Source organism: Talpa occidentalis, unplaced genomic scaffold, assembly GCF_014898055.3.
Source record: "Talpa occidentalis isolate TD23 unplaced genomic scaffold, MPIMG_talOcc4v2.1 talOcc4.11, whole genome shotgun sequence".
NCBI lineage: Eukaryota > Metazoa > Chordata > Mammalia > Eulipotyphla > Talpidae > Talpa > Talpa occidentalis.
This window is the reverse complement of record NW_023601104.1, coordinates 30,276,494-30,298,735: the sequence shown is the minus strand read 5'-3', so window position 1 is coordinate 30,298,735 and position 22,242 is coordinate 30,276,494. Positions and strand designations below refer to the sequence as shown.

At 37.3% G+C, this 22,242-nt stretch overlaps 1 protein-coding gene across 1 annotated transcript; it reads left to right on the top strand.

Annotated features, from left to right (window-relative positions):
* The first annotated feature begins 40 nt into the window (after positions 1–40).
* Positions 41–17,399, top strand: MTFMT (mitochondrial methionyl-tRNA formyltransferase). Its single transcript, XM_037502719.2, is given in 10 exon segments — positions 41–261; positions 1,994–2,203; positions 3,865–3,987; positions 5,863–5,965; positions 7,176–7,251; positions 10,038–10,129; positions 14,061–14,139; positions 14,961–15,043; positions 16,162–16,320; positions 16,323–17,399. Coding segments are annotated over 10 exon segments (1,182 nt in total). The 3' UTR covers positions 16,359–17,399.
* The last annotated feature ends 4,843 nt before the right edge of the window (positions 17,400–22,242 follow it).

Sequence of the window (22,242 nt, the reverse complement as noted above, 5' to 3'; positions counted from 1 at the left end):
CTGCGACGCGCCTGCGCAGTGGAGGCCGCCGCCTGCGGTGATGCGGACGCTGGTGCGGCGCTGCTGGGGGACGCGGCCGGCGGTCGGCGGCGCGGGCGGGAGGCCGGGCCCCCAGTGGCTGGCGCTGGCCGGTCTCGGCCGGTCATCTGGCGGGGAGGATGGCCGGGGCGCCCGCGTCCGCGAGAAGCCGCCCTGGCGAGTGCTTTTCTTCGGCACAGACCATTTCGCCCGCGAGACGCTGCGGGCGCTGCACGCCGCCAGGTACCGGGCCCGGGCGAGGGGGGCCTGGCGGCCGCGGCTGAGCCCAAAGCTCGGGCTTCGGGTCGGCGAGAGCAGCGGCGCCGGCGCCGGCGGGGTGTGGGCCCAGAGCTCCCGGCGCCCGGAAAGCACGCGGCGCCCGCTGGTCGGGTCCTGTCTGCGCACCCCGCTCCGGGCCCTGCATGTTCCAGCGTCACCTGCAGCCTGCGGGGCCAGGACTGTGCTAGCCGCTCTGCACGCATCACCTGCGTCCATTTCGTTGCCTCCCTGCAGGGTTTGCCTGTAGGGAAACCGGAGTTCGGAAAGGTTAAGCGGTTGACCAAGGTCATCAGCTGAGTTGTTTGGGTCTAAAACGGGTTCCGACTCCAGAGCCCTCCCCTTGCCACTTACTCCTCGCCTCCTATAGGTGTGATTTGTACACTCTAATCCTTTGGGTTTCCTCTTACCGGGCACGTGCATCTTGTCTGCATACCCACCACCTCTCACTTCTTCGCTCCCCATCTCCTCCGTGTTTACCACGGGATCTATTTTTCTGCAGCAGAAATAAGATCAAAGTCCAAAACGGCTGTTCAGATGAATAAATTTAGAAATCAGAACTCTTAGGTACATGTTTAGTGTTCTTAAAATTTAACAAATCTTGTTTGTTGGGGGAAAATTACTAGTGCTTTCACCTGTCCTGAAAGGCCAGGGTACATAGATAGTGGCTGTACCTGTGTATACCATTCTGCTTCCTTTCCCCCAACCTCTGTTTTTTATTTACCCACTGCATTTTTCTGCCTGAAGCACTCCACATGCAAACTTATTTCTGTCATCGTCAAGACTTTCTCATCACTCCCCGTGTATCATATTCCTCCCTCAGTACACACACTCTGAAACACTCCTTATACATGAGTTCCCTTTAGCACACCCTCCATAACGCACTCTCGACAAGCTGTACTTACTGCACATTGCCTTAAATCTCTCATCCTATATCCTTACCCTTCTGATGATACTTCACTTGGCAGCTCCATTACTCTTGTACTTTCTCCTATATACTCCTTTTACTCCTGTGTACTCCTTTTCTCAGCATATGCATGCAATACCTTCAAAATAAATGAACAGTTGCTGAGTAGTGGAATATTATGCAGCAGATAAAAAGAAAAGGTAATGCTATATGTGCTGTATTGTCATGGAATTATCCCCAAGGTATCTGTTTTTGTTTCTTGTTATTTTAATAGTCATTGCTTGAATAACAAATGGTTATGGTACAGAATTCAAAAGATTCAAAGGAAGTACAGTGAAAAGTCAGTTTTTTCCACCTGTTTCCCATTTCTTCTCTTCAGAGATACTGTTTTTGGTTTCTTATTTCTGTGAAGTGTTCTGTGCACATATAGGCATAAGTATATTTTTTTAACCCATTTTTTAAAAAGACACATAGTAGCATATATAGCACTAGGAGGAAAATGCAGATGAGTATATATGATATCCCAATTGTGCAGTTGTACCTTCCTGGTTTGGTTCTGTATGCACAGGAAATCTCTAGAAACATGCTGTCCAAACAGTAGATATTTGCTACATGTGTCTCTTTACACTTAAAATAATTAAAATTAAATAAATAAAAATTCAGTCTCTCAGTTCCACTAGTTTCAGTCTTTTAAATTTAAATGCTTTAGGAGTTTAAGCATAAAAATGCCTTGTAGATGTTATTTTAGCTTTGAGTTATTGCCTTAACACTCACATTTTCTTCTAATCTTAGGGAAAACAAAGAGGAAAAGTTAATTGAAAAATTGGAGGTGGTCACAGTGCCCTCCCTATCACCAAAAGGACTGCCAGTGAAGCAATACGCTGTCCAGTCTCAGTTTCCGGTGTATGAGTGGCCAGATGTGGGATCTGGAGAATATGATGTTGGCGTGGTAGCTTCATTTGGCCGACTTCTGAGTGAGGCGCTTATTCTTAAATTTCCTTAGTAAGTTTAATTTATAAGGAAATACATTATTGAAACCTTAGTCTTTATAAATGAACATGGTATAGAAAGTGCAATAACTTAAACTCATTGTTTTCTTTAGTATGTTCTCTTTAAAAAGAAAAATATGACTTCCTTGGTTATCACTGTCTATGAGCTTTTATCCACCCTCATTTAAATTTCACCTATATGCTGACAATCCAAAATCTGTCCCTCTAGTTCAGCTATCTACCCAAACTACATTTAAGCCATCCAAAAGTGCATTCCTGAATTTTTCAGCCTAGGTCTGCTCGTCCCAAAATCTTCATTTCAGTAAATTTCAGCCTAACAATTGCTGGGAGTCATTTAGTTCATCAGGATGTCCTGTTCAAAATCTGTTCATAAGTTGAACTGTGTCACTTTGTTCAAAATTCTCTAGAGATTTCTTTCTCACTCACAATAAAAATTAAAGTTCTTGTAATGACCAAAGAGGACCTGCCTCCTGGGTTTGGTTCCCTGCTGGCTCTCTACTGTCTCCTGGTCCTCTCCCTTTGGTTCACTCAATTCCAGCCATACTGGCCTCACTGATGTGCCTGAACTTGCCAAGCATTCACCTTCATGAAGTCCTTTGTGCTTACGATCCTTCTATCTGGAAAGCTTTTCTCCCAAATATCTGTATGACTTATTCCCTGACCTCCTCATTTCTTTACTCGAGTGTTTTGTTGTCCTTGACCACAATTAAGATTGTAATCTCCTACCCAGTACACCTGTCCCCTTCTCTGCTTTATTTTTCTCCATAGAACTGAGCATCATCTGACAGACTTTATACATAGTTTGTTTTTTATTGCTTATCTCCCACTTTTTGCGCATGAGCTCCCCTCAGGCAGGGGAGATTTTTTTCTGTTTTATTCAATTGTTTGTGTCTCCAGCACTTAGAACAGTGCCAGCACATGGATTGTGCTCAGTAAGTGTTTGTTGGATGAATGAGACTGGACTAAACAGTGAAACTTAAAATATAAGACTCTCATGTACTCACACCCTTAAGTGTATACTCATGCTGATGGGGACATCATTAAACTAATTACAGATTAGTAAATTAAATAGCTCATCAGTGGGTGATAGGTATATTGGGATAAACAGCAAAAGTAAATAGGTTATTTGATAGAAATTCAAGAAGTTTTTTTTATGCATTCTGTATGCAAACTTAGGGTAATTTTGTGACTAAATAATAAATATAATTCACATTGTAAGATGCATGGTAGAGTTTATGTGGTTCTTATATACTAAAAAATGGTAATTTTGCTTTTATTTAAAAACTCACAGACATCTTGAGCTGCTGTGAAACATTTTTGAAACAATGGTAGAGTTTATGTGGTTCTTATATAGTAAAAAATGGTAATTTTGCTTTTATTTAAAAACTCACAGACATCTTGAGCTGCTGTGAAACATCTCTGAAACAATGAATAGTTGTTCTTGTCTTGTCTTTCATTAACTGAGTTTCATTGGTCTCAAGGTAAGAAAGTGAACTTAGCTCTGGCTTCCTTTTCAGGTGGTCCAAGACTAGATTTGTTATTTTTTCAAAATTTCTGGAAAATTTTAATGATGAAAGTAGCATATTAGTTTAAGTAGCAGTAACTAAATGGTAAAACCCACTTGCATACTAATTTCTGCCTTTTCTAACTCAGTGGCATATTGAATGTCCATCCCAGTTGCCTCCCAAGGTGGCGTGGTCCAGCACCCATAATCCATACTGTTCTTCACGGAGACACGGTTACTGGAGTGACCATTATGCAGATCAGACCTAAAAGGTAGAACATTTTCTTGACTTTCTTTTGGTAATGATTTTGAATGTTGAGATCAATCTGTTTGAGAATGGATGAATGAAACTGACTCCAAGGGCTTCCTCTGCTATGGTACCCTCTGTTTTCCTGGTTTCTCACATAAAAATTCTGTGTTTTTGGTATTTATGCATCTTTCTAAAGCCTTGTGAAATGTTTAATTGGTTGATTATACTAACTTGATAACTAGCAACTGGATTTCTATAAAAGATAGTATGTAGGCCTCCCTGGTGGTGCAGCAGGTTGAGCACAGTGCTGTGGGGCTGTCCACAACCTCTGCAGCATGGGTTCGATTCCCAGTGGCCAGGGAGGTACCAGTGGCGCAGCAGACCTCTCCTGTCTCGCCTGCTGTGCCCCTCAACAGTGTTTTTGATCGTCTGCCTGTTCTGTACCCTGCTTTCTCTGGTGAATCCTCTCACCCTCCCACGCCTCTGGCCTGTACTCCAGCTCTTGTATAAATAAAATAAATAAATAAATAAATAAATAAATAAAAATAAGTAAAAAGATATTATGTAAACGAGAGGTGAATTTTTGCATCATAGTTGTCATGAATCTTGGTTCTGCTAACTCTAGTTTCTATGGTGAATTTTTGAGACCTGAAGTAAGAATACATTGTAGGGCCTCCCCTGGTGGTGCAGCGGTTGAGCACTGGGCTGCGAAGCTGCCCGCAGCTTTTGCAGTGCCTGTTCGATCCCTGGCCGCCGGTGAGAGTCCCACATGGCATGACAGACCTCGCCTGCTGCGCCCGCTGCTCCCCTCAGCAGTGTATTTCTTCATCAATCTGCCTGTTCTGTTCCTGCTCTGGCTCTGGTGAATTCTCTCACCCTCCCGCGCTTCTGACTGTACCCAGTGCTTGTATAAATAAATAAATAAATCTTTAAAAAAAAAAAAAAAGATTTCCTGCCCTTAAAAAAAAACAGAGTACATTGTATACCAATGTATAATATAATTGTCTCAGACATTTAATTTTTTTAAGTATACCTACAAACTAAGAAACTTATTTAAAATTGCTTCAGGAGTATATTGTCTCTGCCTGTTATCACCTGGGGTTCTAATAAAAAGAATAATTCACAAGTGCATAGGAATAGGTCAATATCTGGGATTTGCTTTAACTTCAGAAAAAAAGTACAAGATGAACCAAGAGTGGCAAAACTAAAAATCTGGGTGATGTTTATATGGTGATTCATTAAACTGGTCATTCTTTTTAATGTAATTTTCCTTAATAAAAATTTTATTAAAGCTCATAGCATAAAAATAAAATTAACAAACTACAAAGTTAAATATTTAAAGCAAAGCATATTTCTGCCAATAGCTGATGGCCAGTGTTTAAAAAGATTGATGTAAAAATTTTAGACATGTAGGAATATAAATACACTTGTACCTACTTATAATCAGCAATGATTATAATCCAAGCAAAAGTCTGGTCCTTTGAAAAAAGGAAATGTAGGAAGAAATAATTATGAATTTCCTACTTATACTTCCTTGGAAAACAAATTGTCTGCTGTGTGCTTTCATTATATAAATAGGAAAATTTTATACTATTTATTACTAATAATAGAATTATTTGTAATTGCAGTCAAATCCCCAATATATTTATTTGTACTTTTTTCCTCTAGGAAAAGAATAAATTTAAAATCTAAGTACAGGCCAAATTTTGCTCTCCATTTTTTTCAGGCTGATTTTTCTCCCTTGCTAGTAACTAAAAGTCAAATTGTGTGTGTGTCTCTGTGTGTGTGTGTGTGTGTGTGTGTGTGTGTGTGTGTGTGTGTGTGTGAGATACCTATGTGCACAAACATTGATCTTAAGAAATAGTAATGATATTATTTGCTTATGATTTTTTTGTAGGTTTGATGTAGGCCCAATTCTCAAACAGGAAATGGTTCCTGTGCCACCCAAGAGTACCTCAAAGGAATTAGAAGCAGTGCTGTCAAGACTGGGTGCAAACATGGTACAGTGCTCCAATATCCCACTGCTTTTTATTCATTTACTCAGTGTCCTTAGTGGTTATGATGAAATGGTTTTTTTATGATGTATAATTTTAAGCTTTTTTAAAAAAAGAAAGTGACTTCTATCCCTGGCTTCCTAAAAATTAGTTTGGCATTTATAATCTCATGTAAATCTTTGAGAATTTACACAAAGTGGGTACTCAATGAAAGCTTTCAAATGAAGCATGTGATATTATATGGGCCACTGCTTTTCACAACAAAGACTTTAGACTGCAGTGTTACTCTCCTTACATCCCTAGCTTGATGTAAAGTTTGCCTAACCAACAGCATTTCCTAAGTAATTCTTAGCTCCCACTTCTGTGCCTGAGTTCCTGTCATTTGCATCCATAAGCACTGGATCCTGCTGACCCTCCTAGCTATAAATGAACTATATAGTCTTGTATAGCTCATTGATTCAGCACACAGTAGAGTCTGAGTAAATGATCACTGACCAAATTAATTATTTTCATATGAAATATTAATTTTCTATAGAGGAAAGATTTTTAAATATATTTTATTGAGTTCATATTGGTTTACGTTGTTGTTTCCATAATAGAAGTGTACAGTGCCCCTTCAGGTATTGTTACCTTGGTGCACCCACCACCAAAGAACCCATAGTCTACCACCCTGTATACAGGAAAACTTTTTCCCTCAATACATAAATGGTCATTCACCTCAGGAAAAAAACTGTTATAATGGTAACTGTCATTTATTGAATACTGGCTATCTGTTTTAGATACTCTATAGACTGATTGTTTTTTTTAATCTTCCCAACAAACCTTGAGGTAGCTGTTGCTGTCACTTGTCTTACACCTGTGACTGTAAACCACTGAAGGGCACTGACAAGTAAAATGACTCTTAACACACACACAGCTTGTAGGTGGTGGAACTGGGATTTGAACCTAGAATTGTGAATTGAGAAATATTCTCCTTTCTGGGAGGCTCCACTGCTTCCCACCTGCAGAGTGAGAGAGTGGATATCTAAATATCTGCCATCTGCATACTGGAAGCTTGTGCAGTTTAAGGCAATTAGCATACTACCTTACCTGCCCTACAGCTCTTTGAAAACTATAAATTTCATGACAGTGAATTATAATATATTTCTGCTTTTGTTCTGTTCATCTTGAATACATTGCTCTGTCTCTTTTTTTTTTTTTTTCCTTTTTTTAAAAGCTTATTTCAGTTTTGAAAAATTTGCCTGAAAGTTTGAACAGTGGAAGACAACAGCCAGCTGAGGGGGTGACACATGGTGAGTGATGCCTGCAGACTCACATCTTTCATTAGGTTTTGTTTGTTGTGATGGCATCTGAGCACTCTGACTTCCTCACTGTAATTCTGTCTAGATTGAGTGCCCACTTTGTGTGTCCTTTTCTAAGGAAGGGTTGGTAAGATCTCCCTTCCCTCTTAACATGTAGCTTCATGAAAGGTTGGAATTTTTTCCCCTTTTTCTTTCATTTTGGAAAGTACTAAATACAGAGATAAGTTGAAAGATAGTAACTACCTATTCAACCCAGAGTGAAAAATTAACGTTTGGCCTCATTTTTTTTCTATCTTTATATATGTATATGTATTTTGTAGTATATATACTTTAATTTCTGCTCAACTACTTGGGAGTAGACATCATGATCTCTCATCCCTAAATACTTCAGCATGGATCGCCTAAGAAAAATGAACAGTTTTCTAATATCATCTAATAGCCAGCACATATTTAAATTTTCCTAATTGTCTAAAAACATGACTTTATAGTTGCGTATTTTCTCAAACTAGGACCCAATTATATTTAGTTTTTATGTCTTTTTAGTCTCTTTAATCTAGAGTAATTCCTCCACTATTTTTTTTCCTTCCATGTCATTGGCTTTTTATCTGTTTCCTCCCAGTATTGTTTAACTTGATTTTCTAACCTTTACTTTTCCTGTAAATTGGAAGTTTTTATAAAAACTCAATTAGATGCAAGGTTCAAGTTTTTGAAAAGAGAAATTCATAGGTAATGCTGTATACCAATGAGATTTGGTTTAGCTTGTTTTTAATTTTAAGGATTGTTTTCAGTTTTATTTGTGATTTAATTTTATTTATTGAATATGTAAGACATTTACATGATTCAAAAGCTAAAACTATTCAAAAGTATAAACTCAGAGAAGTCTCTCCTCTGTCTCCACCAGTCTAGGGACATCATTTCAGTACTATACAGGCTAGCCATGTGAAATTTGATCACTTGGTTGAGGTGGTAACCACCAGATTTTTCCAGTGTAAAAATTCATTTTTCTTTTTGGCAATTAGCAGGTAATCTGTGGGGTAATACTCTGTGCAAATATCTGGTTCTCTAGCCACATTTTGCATAATAATTTCAGGACAAATTGACTCCCTATCCCTGAAGGAATTATTCCAATAGGGATTATAAAAATGGTGATTTTTTCCAGATCCATTTACATTTAATATTTGGCATTATTCTGTAAATAATGAGCTTTTTCTCATTAATTTGGATGAACTTTAATTCATCTTAGAATGGCAGGAGAAGAGCCTAATTCTTTCTCTGATTAACAGTTTTGTTATAAGGAGTTGATGCCACAATTGCCTTCACTTATGATGGCAAACAGGTTTTTTAATTATTTGACTCAAACATTTTAATTTATTGTGCTTCACCATTAATTACATTTATAAATTTCTGTGCTACCCAAGTTGTCCCAAATTTGGCATTAGGAGCCCCTTAAAGTTGGCTCCTGCATGCTTCTAACACTACCCCCTACTCCTCAACTAGCTTTTGAGTGCTTCCTTATTTTCCATCTCAAGATGTCCCAACCTTGGCAGATAACCTCTCCCATCTCGCCCTCTGCTCTCCCTTGCAGGGTGTTCAGCTTTTCTTGTGGTTTTTTTTTTTTGTTGTTGTTGTTGTTTAAAAAGATGTCCCAGCCTCACTTTGTAAATCCTCTGCCCCACATTGGAGTCAGCCATCTCCCTACCCCATTCATTGTAGAGGTTGGTTTTTAGAAACCATCCAGCACAACAGTGTGTTCTAAGATGAGGTGACAGTGGACACGGCTAGGCATTGTATCTTTAAAGAACACTTGTGGTCATACTGTTTTTTGATTCTAATTTTAAATTGCAGGGGTTTCCTTTATTTTCTTTTATGCGGAATATATTTTTTTAAATAAAAACTAAACTGTTTGCCATGCATAAAATAGTTTCAAAATGTATACTACCAACACTTCTACAAACAGTAAGACTATTAAATAAGATTTGAGAGTTTTGTTTGTCCTTAGACTATATCCTACTATGGGTATGTAGTTGGACTGTTATGTTCATGATTCAAAAGTTAAAACTCTTTGAAAGGATACTCAGAGAAATCTCACATCCCAATCTCGCAAATCATGGACCAGTGTTCTATAGGTGACTTTTAATTAGTTTCTGATTTAGCTTTCCAGTTGTTTTCTTTGATCAAAGTAAACAAAATACATATATTTTAATTAATTTTTCCCTTTCCCCTACTCACTCCCCCACAAAAGGTGCAATAAAAGATAAACTTATCTGTACCTTTCTTTGTTCACTTAACAGTGTATCCTGGAAATCATTTCCTGCCCATAGGAAGAAATGTCCCTTGTCTTTTTTATAATAGTTAAATATATAATTATATATACATTTTTATTTAATTTATTATATAATTATTATATCTTATAGACTGTCTACATAAAGTGCTATGATATAAATTGAAAATACTTTTGGTTTATCACTTGTTTGTTTTTTTACTTATGGCTTTTTTGTCTTGCAAAACAGTTTTATATAGTCATATTTACCATTCTTTAATTGCCTCTGGATTTTGAATCATAGTTAAAAGGACTTTTCTACTTCTAGGTTATAAAGACATTCACCCATGTTTTCTTCTACTTACTGATTTTTATCTTAAATTATGGAAATTTTCAAACCTACACAAGTTGAGAAAATAATTTAGTGAATTCTCTTATATCTGTCATTCAGCATCAAGTTATCATTTCATGAACACTAAACCTGGTAGACATTCTTGCTATTGCATTTGTCTTGCAGCCCCTAAGATTTCTGCTGGTACCAGCTGTATAAAGTGGGAGGAACAAACTTCAGAGCAAATACTGAGACTTTATCGTGCCATTGGAAATATAGTAAGTTGGAGATCAATTTCACTTTTACTTAAGTACATGCATCTAAGTCACTTTCAAAATATTTTTATTTAGGAATGAATCTCATAAATTAAGCCTCGGAATCCAAAAAATCATTTTTAAAAATTTTTATTGTAGTAAAATATACATAATATAAAATTTACCTTAGACATCTTTAAGTATATAGTTCATTTGCATTAAGTACATTCACAATACTGTGCAGTCATTACCGCTAACCATCTCTAGAACTTTTTATCATCTCACATTGAAACTCTGTACCCATCAAACACTAACTCCCCTATGCCTCCCTTGCATGGTCCCTGGTAATGTCTGTATCCTGCTTTGTGTTTTTTGTATACATTTGCCTATTCTAGGTATTTCATATAAGTGGTATCACACAATACTTGTCCTTTTGTCTCTGCTTATCTCACTAAGCATAGTATCTCTAAGGTTCATCTGTACTGTACCATGCATCGGAATGTCATTCCTCTGTAAGTGCTACTCCATCTCATGTTTATACCATCACTTGCCCATTCATCTTTCGATAGAGGTTTAGGATGTTTCCACCTTTTGACTGTTGTGAATAGTGCTGCTGTGAAAATTAGTGTATAAAAACCCATTTGAGTCCCTGTTCTCAGTTCTTCTTTGTATCTGAAAATTTTAAAATATTCTTCAAACATTTCTATAAGGGCCATAGAATTTATTTATTTATTTATTTTGAAAGATTTATTTATTTATTTATACAAGCACTGGGTACAGTCAGAAGCACAGGAGGGTGAGAGAATTTGCCAGAGCCAGAGCAGGGAGCAGAACAGGCAGACTGACGAAGTACACTGTTGAGGGGAGCAGTGGGCGGCAGGAGAGGTCTGTGTGCCATGTGGGACCCTTGCCTGATGGCCAAGGAATAAACCGGTGCTGCAGAGGCTGCGGGCAGCTTTGCAACCCAGCGCTCAACCACTGCGCCACCGGGGAGGCCCAGGGCCATAGAATTTAAAAGCACTTTCAAATATATATTTTTTAGTGTCCATTACCAAGTTACATTATCCCATCTGAAAGAGGAGGGGAATGAAAATGAAGTGACTAATTTTGGGATGTCTGATCAGTAAATAATGAAAATAAATCAATCAGTGTCATACACAATATTAGTAAAGTAAAGGACAAGAGCCATATAATTGTCTCAATAGATGCAGAAAAAGCATTTGACAAAAGCCACCATCCATCCATGGTAAAAATATTCAGTGAACTAAGAAGTGAAGGAAACTTCCTCAACCTGATAAAGTATCTGTAAAAACCTGATAGCTAACATCATATTTAATGGTGAAAGACTGAAAGGCTTCCTCCTAAAATCAGAATCAAGACAAAGGTGTCTATTCTCACCACTTTTGTTCAACATTGTACTGGAGATAATAGCCAGGGCATTTGGGCAAGTAAAGGAAACAAAAGGTAACCAAATTTGAAAGGGAGAAATAAAACTGTAATTGCAGACAGTGTGATCTTATATAGAGAAAAATCATAAAGAATACCTCCCCCACCCCAATCTATTGGAGCTAATAAACAGTAAAGAATATCTAAGTAAATGAAAAGACCTCTGTGTTCTTTGGATTGGATTGGAAGACTTAGTATTGTTAAATGGTACTATTCTCCAAATTGATATTCAAATGCAACTCATTTTCTATATAAAAAAAGAATCCCATTGACTTCTTTGCAGAAATTGGCAAGCTGATTAGAAATGTATATGGACTCCCAAGAGGCCCAGAATAGCCAAAGAATCTTAAGAAAAAAAAAAGTTGGAGAACTCACTTTTTCTGATTTCAAAACTAATACAAAGCTCTAGTTATCAAGACAGTGTGATATGAACACAAATATAGATACAGGGTTCAATGGGACAGAATTGGGAGTCCAGAAATAAATCCATACATTTATGGTCAATTAATTTTTGATAAGATCACTAAGACAATTTGATGGGGAAAAAATAGCTTTTCACCACATGGTGCTAGACAACTGTATATTCACAATCAAAAGAATTTGGAGGGCCTCCCTGGTAGTGGAGGGGTTAAAGTCTCAACTCTATCAAACTATCACCAGCCACTGCAGCATGAGTTCGCTCCCCAGCCAGAGAGATACCCACATGGCACAGCAGACCTCCCCTGCCTCGCCCACTGTTCCCCTCAGCAGTGTATTTCAGTAGATCTGCCTGTTCTGCTCCCTACTCTGTCTCTGATGAGTTCTCTCAACCCCTGTACCTCTGGCCTACACCCCAGTTCTTGTATGCATAAATAAAAATAAATCTTTATAAAAAAAAAGAATTTGGAGCCCTCATATATTGTTGGTGGGAATGTAAATTGGTATAGCCATTATGAAAGCTTAAAGTTCCTCAGAAAATTAAACTGATTACGTTGTCACTTACACAATGATTCTTATCTTACACAATTCACTTTTCCTCTCCATTGCAAAAAACTTGTAACACAGAACAAGTGAATAAATACTTATCTTGGAGCCAGAAGATAAGATCTGATTCCTAGAGCTGCCATTTACTAACCAAGAATAAGACACTTATCTTCTCTCTGAGCTTCTGTTTTTTTTTTTAACCTCTAAAATGGGGTTAATGACCATGTTACTATCTTTCAAAATCAAAAAACGCAATTTAAATCAGTGTAAACATATGATTTTGACACTAATGATGGAGGATACCGAAATAACTATCTTCTTATCCATCCTCTTTTCTGCAATGCTCTGATGACTCTGATTATATACCTTGCATTTTTATAATTCAGTAAATCTTTTTTAGTCAAAAAGCATGTTTCAAAAGTATTTCAAGTTCTATGAAAGAAAAAAGTTACACATGAAAATCGTTTCATAACTTATTGGGAACTTATTTATAATCCTTATTATAAAAAAGGATAGTGTCAAAATGTGAGCTAATGAACACCTATGAACTTCAAATTTATTTAGTTCATAGATTCAATGTTCAAACCTTCTACACAATCTGACTCCTCTAAAAATTAAATGTCCTCTTTAAGGAATGTTATAAAAAGAGCTCTGACCTGAAAATGAGAAAACTAGGTGTTCTAGATTTTTGTAGTAATATTTGTTGAAAAAGAAATGCAGGGAAATACACATCTGTTAACAGTGGTTACCTCTCAGTAACATGGATATAATTGTTCTAATGCTTGTACTTTTTATAATGAAACTAAGTTTTTTTTAAAGGTTTATTTTTATTTATTTATTTTTTTTTAAATAATAGATTTTATTTTTATATTCCCCATACAATTGCAACCCCCCCATTTTGAGCCCAATCCCTCCCCTCCCACCCCCACCCCCCAAAAAGTGTCTCTGGTTCATAGTTTTTTGTTGATTTTGATTTTTACTTTCTTATAGTTATTCTTTTTCCTGGTCCCTTATTTAAGTTTTCTAGATTCCTGCTATGAGTGAGACCATCCGGTATTATGAAACTAAATTTTTAATTAGAAATATTAACAAAGATCTAAACATTGTTCTTCAAATAGTGTTTAAATTTTTTTTTAAAGATTTATTTATAAATACAAGAGCTGGGGTAGACAATTGGCTCAAGAAGATATGGTGTATCTACACACTGTGGAATACTATTCAGGCATAAGTAAAGGTGGAATTCAGCCATTTTCATCAAAATGGAGGGAGTCTGAAAGAATTATGTGTAGTAAAGCAAGTTACAACAATAAAATAGTGGACATTCGTGTAGTAGGTGACTTGATAAAGTAAAAAATGTACAAAAAAAACTAGCAGATAATAATAAATACTTAGGGCTCTGAGGATGGGAGGGAGAGGGACAAGGACCTGCAAGGGATACAGGTGGGCAAAATAATTTAAAGATTGACACAAAATCATAGTTAAATGGGTCTGGCACTGAGTGTATTCCTTTATCATATCTTCTTTATTTTTTTTTTTTTTTTGGCAGATTCCATTGCAGACACTCTGGATGGATAATACCATTAAACTTATGGATTTAGTAGAAGTTAGTGGTTCAGTCCTCACTGGTATGAACTTTTGAATAGATGACAATGAAAATATTTTCACTATAGACCATTTGAAAATATGTCCCTTTTACCATAGGTCACATTTACTAAAAATAGAGATTCTTTTGGTTTGTTTCAGTTCAAGAATTAATTTATTCTCTTTTTTGCAGTGTCCACTAATATATTTTCTTGTTTAATCATCATAAAAACCTGGGAGGTAGGCAAAGCAGTGTTACTGTTCCTTTTTAAGCTCTGTGATTTCCTGCGTTAAGGTTTTCAAGGAGTGCAAAATGACTTTGTTGATGTGATTCTGGTGAATAACAATGAAAACCCAGGAGCATCTTAGGCCAGGGTGTAGCATTTCACCACACAGGTCTTTTCCAAGACCATCAGTACCCTTCCAAAGTGGTGGCCTGAAGGTTATGAACCACAGAGGGAGTTGGTCTGATTCAGAGAGAGTCAGAATTAAGACTCTGGCGGGGGGTGAAAGGGCCAGCTTAGATCCTGAGCCCCTCATCTCTTTCCATTGGTAGATTCCCAGAATGGTCCCAAAAGCAGTCAAAACTTCTAGACTCAACATTTCAGGTCGATTTCAGAGAGACTGAGTAAATGACTCATAGCTTTTTATGAACATGGAAAGCTACTCTTTTGGATTCAAGATAGACACAGCACCATGGTTCCATCATAAGCTTTGGATTATAAGTCAAGGCATCAGCAGATGTGTCCTCGCCACATCTGCCTGTGTACTGCCTCCCAAGATGCATTTTGAATTTTTAGAAACATCACAACATTGCATAATTATTTATTCTCTCTCACATATCATTTCTTCCTCCATTCTTTAGATCAGAAATTAATAGGACAGGCTGTTTTTCCAGGATCAGTAATATACCACAAACAGTCACAAATGCTGCTGGTTTGTTGCAAGGTACCATTTCCTTAAATTTCAAAGTATCATATTTGCTTTACTGAGTTTATAGTTTGTATTATTTATCATTTTCAGTTAGGATTTTACTCAACCTCTTGGGCATCAGATTGAGCCTTATCTTAGGAAATAGAATCTCTAGCATAACTTTTTAAAAGTAATGAAGTTTTGCCAAGGCATTATTATTGAAAGAATGCAAGAAGATTTAGTAACTTTAGTGCTTTCTTAAAAGAAAATTTACTTGTTTTCATGTTTAATAAGTCATCTTCTTAATAGGACTATCACAAGATAGCTTTGTTGAAAATCTGGTTCAGCTACTACAGTTCATGTATCTTACTTGCTTATACTGTTCAGTCATGGTTAGAAAGATTTCTTGACTATTTAAAATGACTTTGGAATCATTATTATTTTAAAAGACAATGGCATATTCCTGAAAAGTGTTCCACATTCCTTCCATTTTGTGGGTATTTTCCTTCATAAGGTGTTTATGTAACCTGTCTCATGTTCAAGAATGGTGCTTAAAGTATATGATAGATTGATCTGACACACACAGACTCTAGATACAAAACCCCTGCATCAAGCTGCCCTAGAAGAGTACTGATGCCTATGTCTTGCTGTGCTTGTTGGGGTCTATATATCTGTATTGCAAGTCTGTAGTTTGCTGTTATAGAGGAAGTTGGGATTGTCTGAGCATGTGAGTTTGAGTCCCACCAATTGTGTTACCGCACAAAATCACTAATCTTCTCTGGGCATCAGTTTTCTATAATGGAGGTGATATTGGATCTCCCTGCCTTTTAGAGTGGTTATGTTTTGACAGCCAGTTATAATAAAATGCATGGACGTACTCTAAAAACTATAAAGCACCATGCAAATATGATGTACCTTTTAATTTCTGCTCTCTAGGCTCAGACAGACTTAACAGTTTGATGTATTTGTTATCATTCCTGGTAATAGAATTTTAAAGTCTAAGTATCATATGTTGCTTAGTATAGTGCTATTTGTAGCTTGACATTTAGCAGTGATTTGTTGGTTGGCTTGTTTTCACAATAAACATTTTATAAACTAAAATTTCCTTAGTTTTGCCCCGACTGCCTACTCAGTATTTACCTTTTGCCCTTTAGGATGGCTGGATTGGTGTTCAGTCAGTGATGCTCAAGAAAACACTAACAGCTACTGATTTCTACAATGGATATTTGCACCCCTGGTACCAGAAAAATTCCCAAGCTCATCCAAGCCAATGCAGATTTCAGACTCTCAGACTTCCAACAAAGAAGAAGCAGAAAAAAAAATTGTTGCTATGCAACAGTGCATTAAGTAGTTAGGAAGAGGATGGACAAGACCTATTACATATTTGTAATTTATTAAAAGCCTTATTTACAAGGAATTACCTTTACTTTTAAAGAAGATGATACTGTTGGAGGAAGACAAGATTATTATCAAGAAATTACCTCACTTCCCTTTTTTTGTTTAATTGTAGTTAAAAACAACCTTTTCTACTTGAATAATTAAAGATTTAAATAAAAATTTTATTTATAATATCAAACTCAAAGAGATTGTATTTTTCCCAAAGAGCAGGGGTAAGTAGGTGGTATGCATGTGTATACTGAAGAGAGGTTCTTTTAGAAATTGCATCTGTTGAATTTTTTTAAATCATGTTACCATTGACTGTGTTATTTTAGGAGGAGTATTTAATCTACATTTCTAATTTTGAACAAGTGGTAAAGTCAGCTCTTTAAATTTCTCTACTATCTAGTTCCCATCAAGTAGTAAACATAGATGATCATCTCTGTCACACTGATCTATAAATTCATACTTTAGGTTTTCTTGAAGTAGGAATATGCTAACATGTTTCAGCATATTTATGCAATAAAGGTTATTGACATCTGGTTTGTGCAAACTCACCTTCTCTGTCCCCAAGAAGTTTTCAAGCACTTTGGAGGAGGAAGGAGGTGTAGTGTTCAGTTGTTGAATTTTTGAGAATTTTTATATATCAACTTTTCCTGTCTAGATTTTATCAGTTAAAATCTCCATTAATTCATTCAACATTTATTGATAGGGTGATCATATAATTGGCCATGTAAATCAGGACACATTCATTACCATAATAACTCCTGACAACAGGCATAAGCCAGGACTCCCAGGCTCACTGGGCTGTATGAACACCCTATTTTTTGAGCTTTCTCATAAATTATATATTTACTGTATAATTAACATTTGTTCTGGTTGCTGGAGATGAAATGTACTTAATATTTGTTGTCTTCAATTTACCAGGAAGGCAAATATGTGAGCAAACATAAATTTCATATTGAAGGTATAACAGAAGCCTTTGGTGTTCCTCAAGGTAGTAAGTGGAACCTTTCCAGAGGAGGTAAGCTGAATCTGAGGTTCTAAATGATTTATTTACTATGCTGACTAAAGCCTAGAAGGGTATTCCAGCACGTGTAGAGGCACAGAGGCTGAAAGGAACAGTAACGGGGGTTTGGTAATGTGGTTCTTAAACGGGGTTCCAAGAGTATGATTGCTTAATTATTCCTTAAACCATAAATGGTGTTATGTGTTCACGTCAATGTATTAGCTAGGTATATATTTACATACATGCATACATGGCTGGGGAAAAACTTAACAATGGATAATGAAATTAAACATGGGGTGAGGGAAGGAAAAACTTTTGATAGGAATGGAATTTGATGATGCAGATGAGACTTGGAAGAGCAAGAGTAGAAGTTCACATCACAGAGGGCTTTGAAACCTTAAGCATTTGGATCTTTGTCACATATGTACTAGGCTTACTTGGGGAAGTAGTGTGACCAGATTTGCATTTTGCAAAGATAAATTTGATAGTGATGTGGAAGGTAGGTTGGAGGTAAAATCTGGGGCAAGAAGATCTGTCAGGAAGTTAGAAATGTGAGGCTCTGAACTCTATGTTATGGGGTGGGCGGAAATGATTTAAAGGATTTTTGCCATAGAAGTGAGGACTTGGGTTATTTACTAGTTGGGTGTTATATTTTTATCGAAAGTTTTAGTTCCACCTCTGCTTAGTTCCTTGATCTCTAACAAGTCATTTTACTGAACTTTAGTTTCCTCATATGCAAAAAGGAACTGAAGATAAAAACACTGTCAGAAGAGCTTTGAGAATCAATAGGAGACTGTGTGTGCACCTTTCTATCATTTTTTCAGCTACTAGGTATTAGGCACTTGCCATTCCTTCCAGGCTTAAGCTCAAGTTATGGAATTCAGAGAGAATGAGCAGCAGTATCTTCTAGAAGATTGTATGTGTACAATAGTGATTTCTGCAGAGGACCTAAGGAAGCACCACTCAGTGGTGTGAGCAACTAGGAGTGAGGAAATCCATCAGTTCTGATCTCTTACTACCTGGTAGGTAACAGTCTCAGGTCTCCCATCCCACATTCTGGGTGGAACCTGTCTGGCTGTTTAGCCAATTACCATTGTCTTTGCCAGGCAGAATCTTGTGTGACAACCACTTGTCCTAGTCCTTGGCAAGACTAGTGAGTCTAGGCCCATCATAGTCCAGTGAGCTTACCTGCATATAAACAGCCTAATACTGAATAGGAGGTGTGGGTGAGTCAGTGTGAGGTGGAAGCTGAAGCCATTCAACATGATTGGCATGGTTGGTATACTCAGAGTGATGTAAAATACCTTTCCAACATATGAAATCTTGAGATAAGAGTGCAAGGCCCCTGCCCTAGAAAGTAGCTTCCCATCCAGGAGCCTCAAGCCATCCTGGAACTGAAGGACATTGTAAAGCTTAGAAATATTGTCTTCAAGTTGGCAGCCCATTCTTTGAAAAAGTAACTAGTGTACGTCCCAGATGCATGTCAGGAAACTATTACCCACTCTGTGTTCTGGGCCCTATAGAAACCACAATTGAACAGGGTTTCTCAATGAGCAAAATCATCTGGAGGGCTTGTTTAAAATGGACCTTACTCCAGACCCTGAATCAGAATCTCTAGATTTGGGTCTCTGCATTTTTTTACACTTGACAAATAATGGTTATGCCTGAGAGGTAACAGTTTTAATTGCTTAATAGGTGTCACTTGCTGAAGAGCCATATGCAAGGCCCTGAACTCAGGGTCCTCCCAGGGAGGTAGAGCAGCATATACTGTGTTCTGGCTGAAAGGATGAATTTGCAAACATATTGCCTCCTTAAGCACGATACTTGTATTTTGGTTCTTGTCATCGCTGAAAAAAAAAAAATCAAACTCAAAACAAAATTCAGTTACTTGTTACTCATTGAATGATCCAGGACACATTATTTAAATTTTTTAAATTCTTATTTCTGTTTTAAAACATCCTGCCTTGCAGAATAGAAATACATATGAAATATGCCCAGGGAAGTGCTGGGCTCGTAGTAGACACTCAATAAATGGTAGCTGTTGTCACCACAATTAATAGCACTGTAATGCCTTCTCTGGGCCTCCTCTGGATGGCAGCAATGGCTTGCAGCAATGCCTTTACAACAGGAGGAAAAAAATTCCAGAGTGGGAAAGACCTATGACTTGTAATTCAGATTTTTATTTCAGAGATGATGAAAGAGAGGTGCAGTCCCAGCTAGCTAAGGACCATACTAAGATTAGAACCTGAAGACTACAGAAGATTTGAGGGGGAAAAAGGTACTCTTGGTTTGGTTCAAAAATGTTTCTGAGCATACAATGGAGCTCTTGAGAATGGCTGCCAGAAGGATATTTATTATATATATATGTATATATAATGTATGTGTATTTTTTATATATATATATATATATATATACACACTTTGTGCTTAAGGCAATACAACCTATTTCACAATTTTTCTTTATATTCATCAAACAATTCTGAGAGGCAGTGTGTTAGATTCAACAAACTTGGTGTGAGCCCCGTCCCTATCACTAATCATAGCCCAGGCTGATTACTCACCCTCTCTGAATTTGTTTCTTTAGCTATGGAATGAAAATTGTACCTACTTTGCAAGAGTTGTTATAGGAATAGAAATAATACATGCAATGCATCTACATGTGCCTGGAACACAACAGGTTCTCAATACCATTATTATTACTATTATTAGCTAACCATTATTGAGTGCTGGCGGTGTGTCTAAGGACTTGACCTGAACAATCTCATTTTATCTTGACAGTAATCCTGTGAGGCAGGTACTGTTCTAAATCCATGTTTTTCCAGAGTGTTGGTTAGCTGGTGAATGGTAGAGTTCACACTCTAGTAGTCTGACTGATCTGTTGGCCTTAACCACTCTATACCTTGCCTATATTTGCAAAAGTGTTTTCCTTGATCCAGGAAATTTAGTGTATTAGGCTCTGGTGCTCAGAAACAAAGAAATGGAAGAGCATGCTGAGCACCCATGATGCATAGCTGTGATTAGTTAGACAGTCTCAAAGATTTTCTCATTTTAGCTACTAATTAATCACTGTCTTTACTATCTCTAGGGATAAAAATTTCCAGAACCCTAAATATTTATTTTGTGGTATAATAGTGCTGCTCTTGTTTTCCAGGATTTTTTATTGTCTCTTCTTTCAGAAGGTAGATTGTCATATTGTTTATGGAAGAAACATTAATGATATTTTAGTTGGTAGATGATACAACAGATGTGGTACCTTGGCTTAGAGACTTATATTTTTAAGTTAACACTTAATCATGGACAAATATTAACTTACCTAAGAAGTTCAAATACTATCTCCATTAAAGAAGGATTTTTGTGTGCAGGCTACTTTTTTAAAAGTTTGATGGGAAGGAGAGGCAGTGGGGGCAACTATCAGAGAAGAGCATCTTTCAGAAAGGACTACTGTAAAGATTCTGTAATGTATCTCTTATAAATACATAGAATCTAAAATCTTAGACTTGGAAAGAATTTTGAGACCATTTAGTCCAAACTTGGACACATTTTGCAGAGAAGCAAATGATGCCCAAAAGAGGAAATATCTTGCCCAAGAAGAAAATTTAGGTTTCCTAATATCTGGATGATAAATAATGAAATGTTAACTATAATAGCTGTATATTACTCGCTTGACAGGACATTAGGTAGCAAGCTATAAACAACCATATCAGCATCTTTCTTGGGCAGTTCCAGAATCCCACTCCTGTCTGATCCCTGTAATCCAGTATAGTATGTGCTTGACACAGCCAGGGTCTAGCAATGAGGGAACAACATTTTATTTCAGTCTTGGGTCTCAGCATGATTTGATATGTAACGCTGCAGTCAGTGCACTCTGGGAAGCTTTCAAAGGATGTTATTCCAAGAAAAAGTATTAGCACAGAATAACTAAGTATTTTACTCCTCTTTCACTTTTTCCCAAATCCACGGTTCTTCAGAGTAAAAGAGGGATAACTCACTCCAGTGGGTGAAGTGGAGGAAGGCATTCTAAGCACAGGGGAGTGCATATACAAACACCTAAAGGTTTCAGACCTCATAGGGAGTCTGGGGCCCTTTGAGAGAACCAGACCTGCTCTAGCCTATACACCTTGAACTTTAGCTTAAATGCAGTGGAGAGTTATTGAAGGATTTACAGTGAAGTTTAGAGCAGGATTTAGAGCATAAATATAGTTACTCTTTTAAAGATCATATATCAACATGTAATTACATAAATTCAAATATCAAATATAAAGGCAAAATTCTCCTTCACCGCCCCTTCCCCCCAGTTCCTCCCCAGAGGTAAACACTATTCTGTTTGGTGTGTATATATTCATAAAAACTATAGCTAGGGTTATTTTTCATGTTTGCTTCAAAACAAATACTAACCTGTCAAAAGATCATTTTGAGGGATAGAGCATGGGTTCGGACAATTCTGAGAACCAGCTGTCATCAGTTTACTTTGCTTAGTGTTTAGACTATTTTGTGAACATTCCAATTTTTAAGTGAGAGTCTCACACAGGGATTGGTGCTGTGGGAACCACTTGGCAGACCCCCATGATGACAGCTGCAGACCCTCACAGCCTCTCTACCAGGTCTGCTCCATTGTGGCCTGCCATGGGTCAAACGTTGGCTCCCTACAGTTGTGCAATTACAGGACAGCTGGAATTCACAGATATTAAATGTTCCTTGTTCAAAGTATGGACAATATGCTTGTCATGTGTTACAGAACAACTGAGGAGCCACACATGGCCCTGAGGTCCCTTCTAAGGGAAACAAAACATTTGTTTTTTGGGGTTTGTTCTTTTACAATGTAATCTATCAATGTAGCAAAACATATATA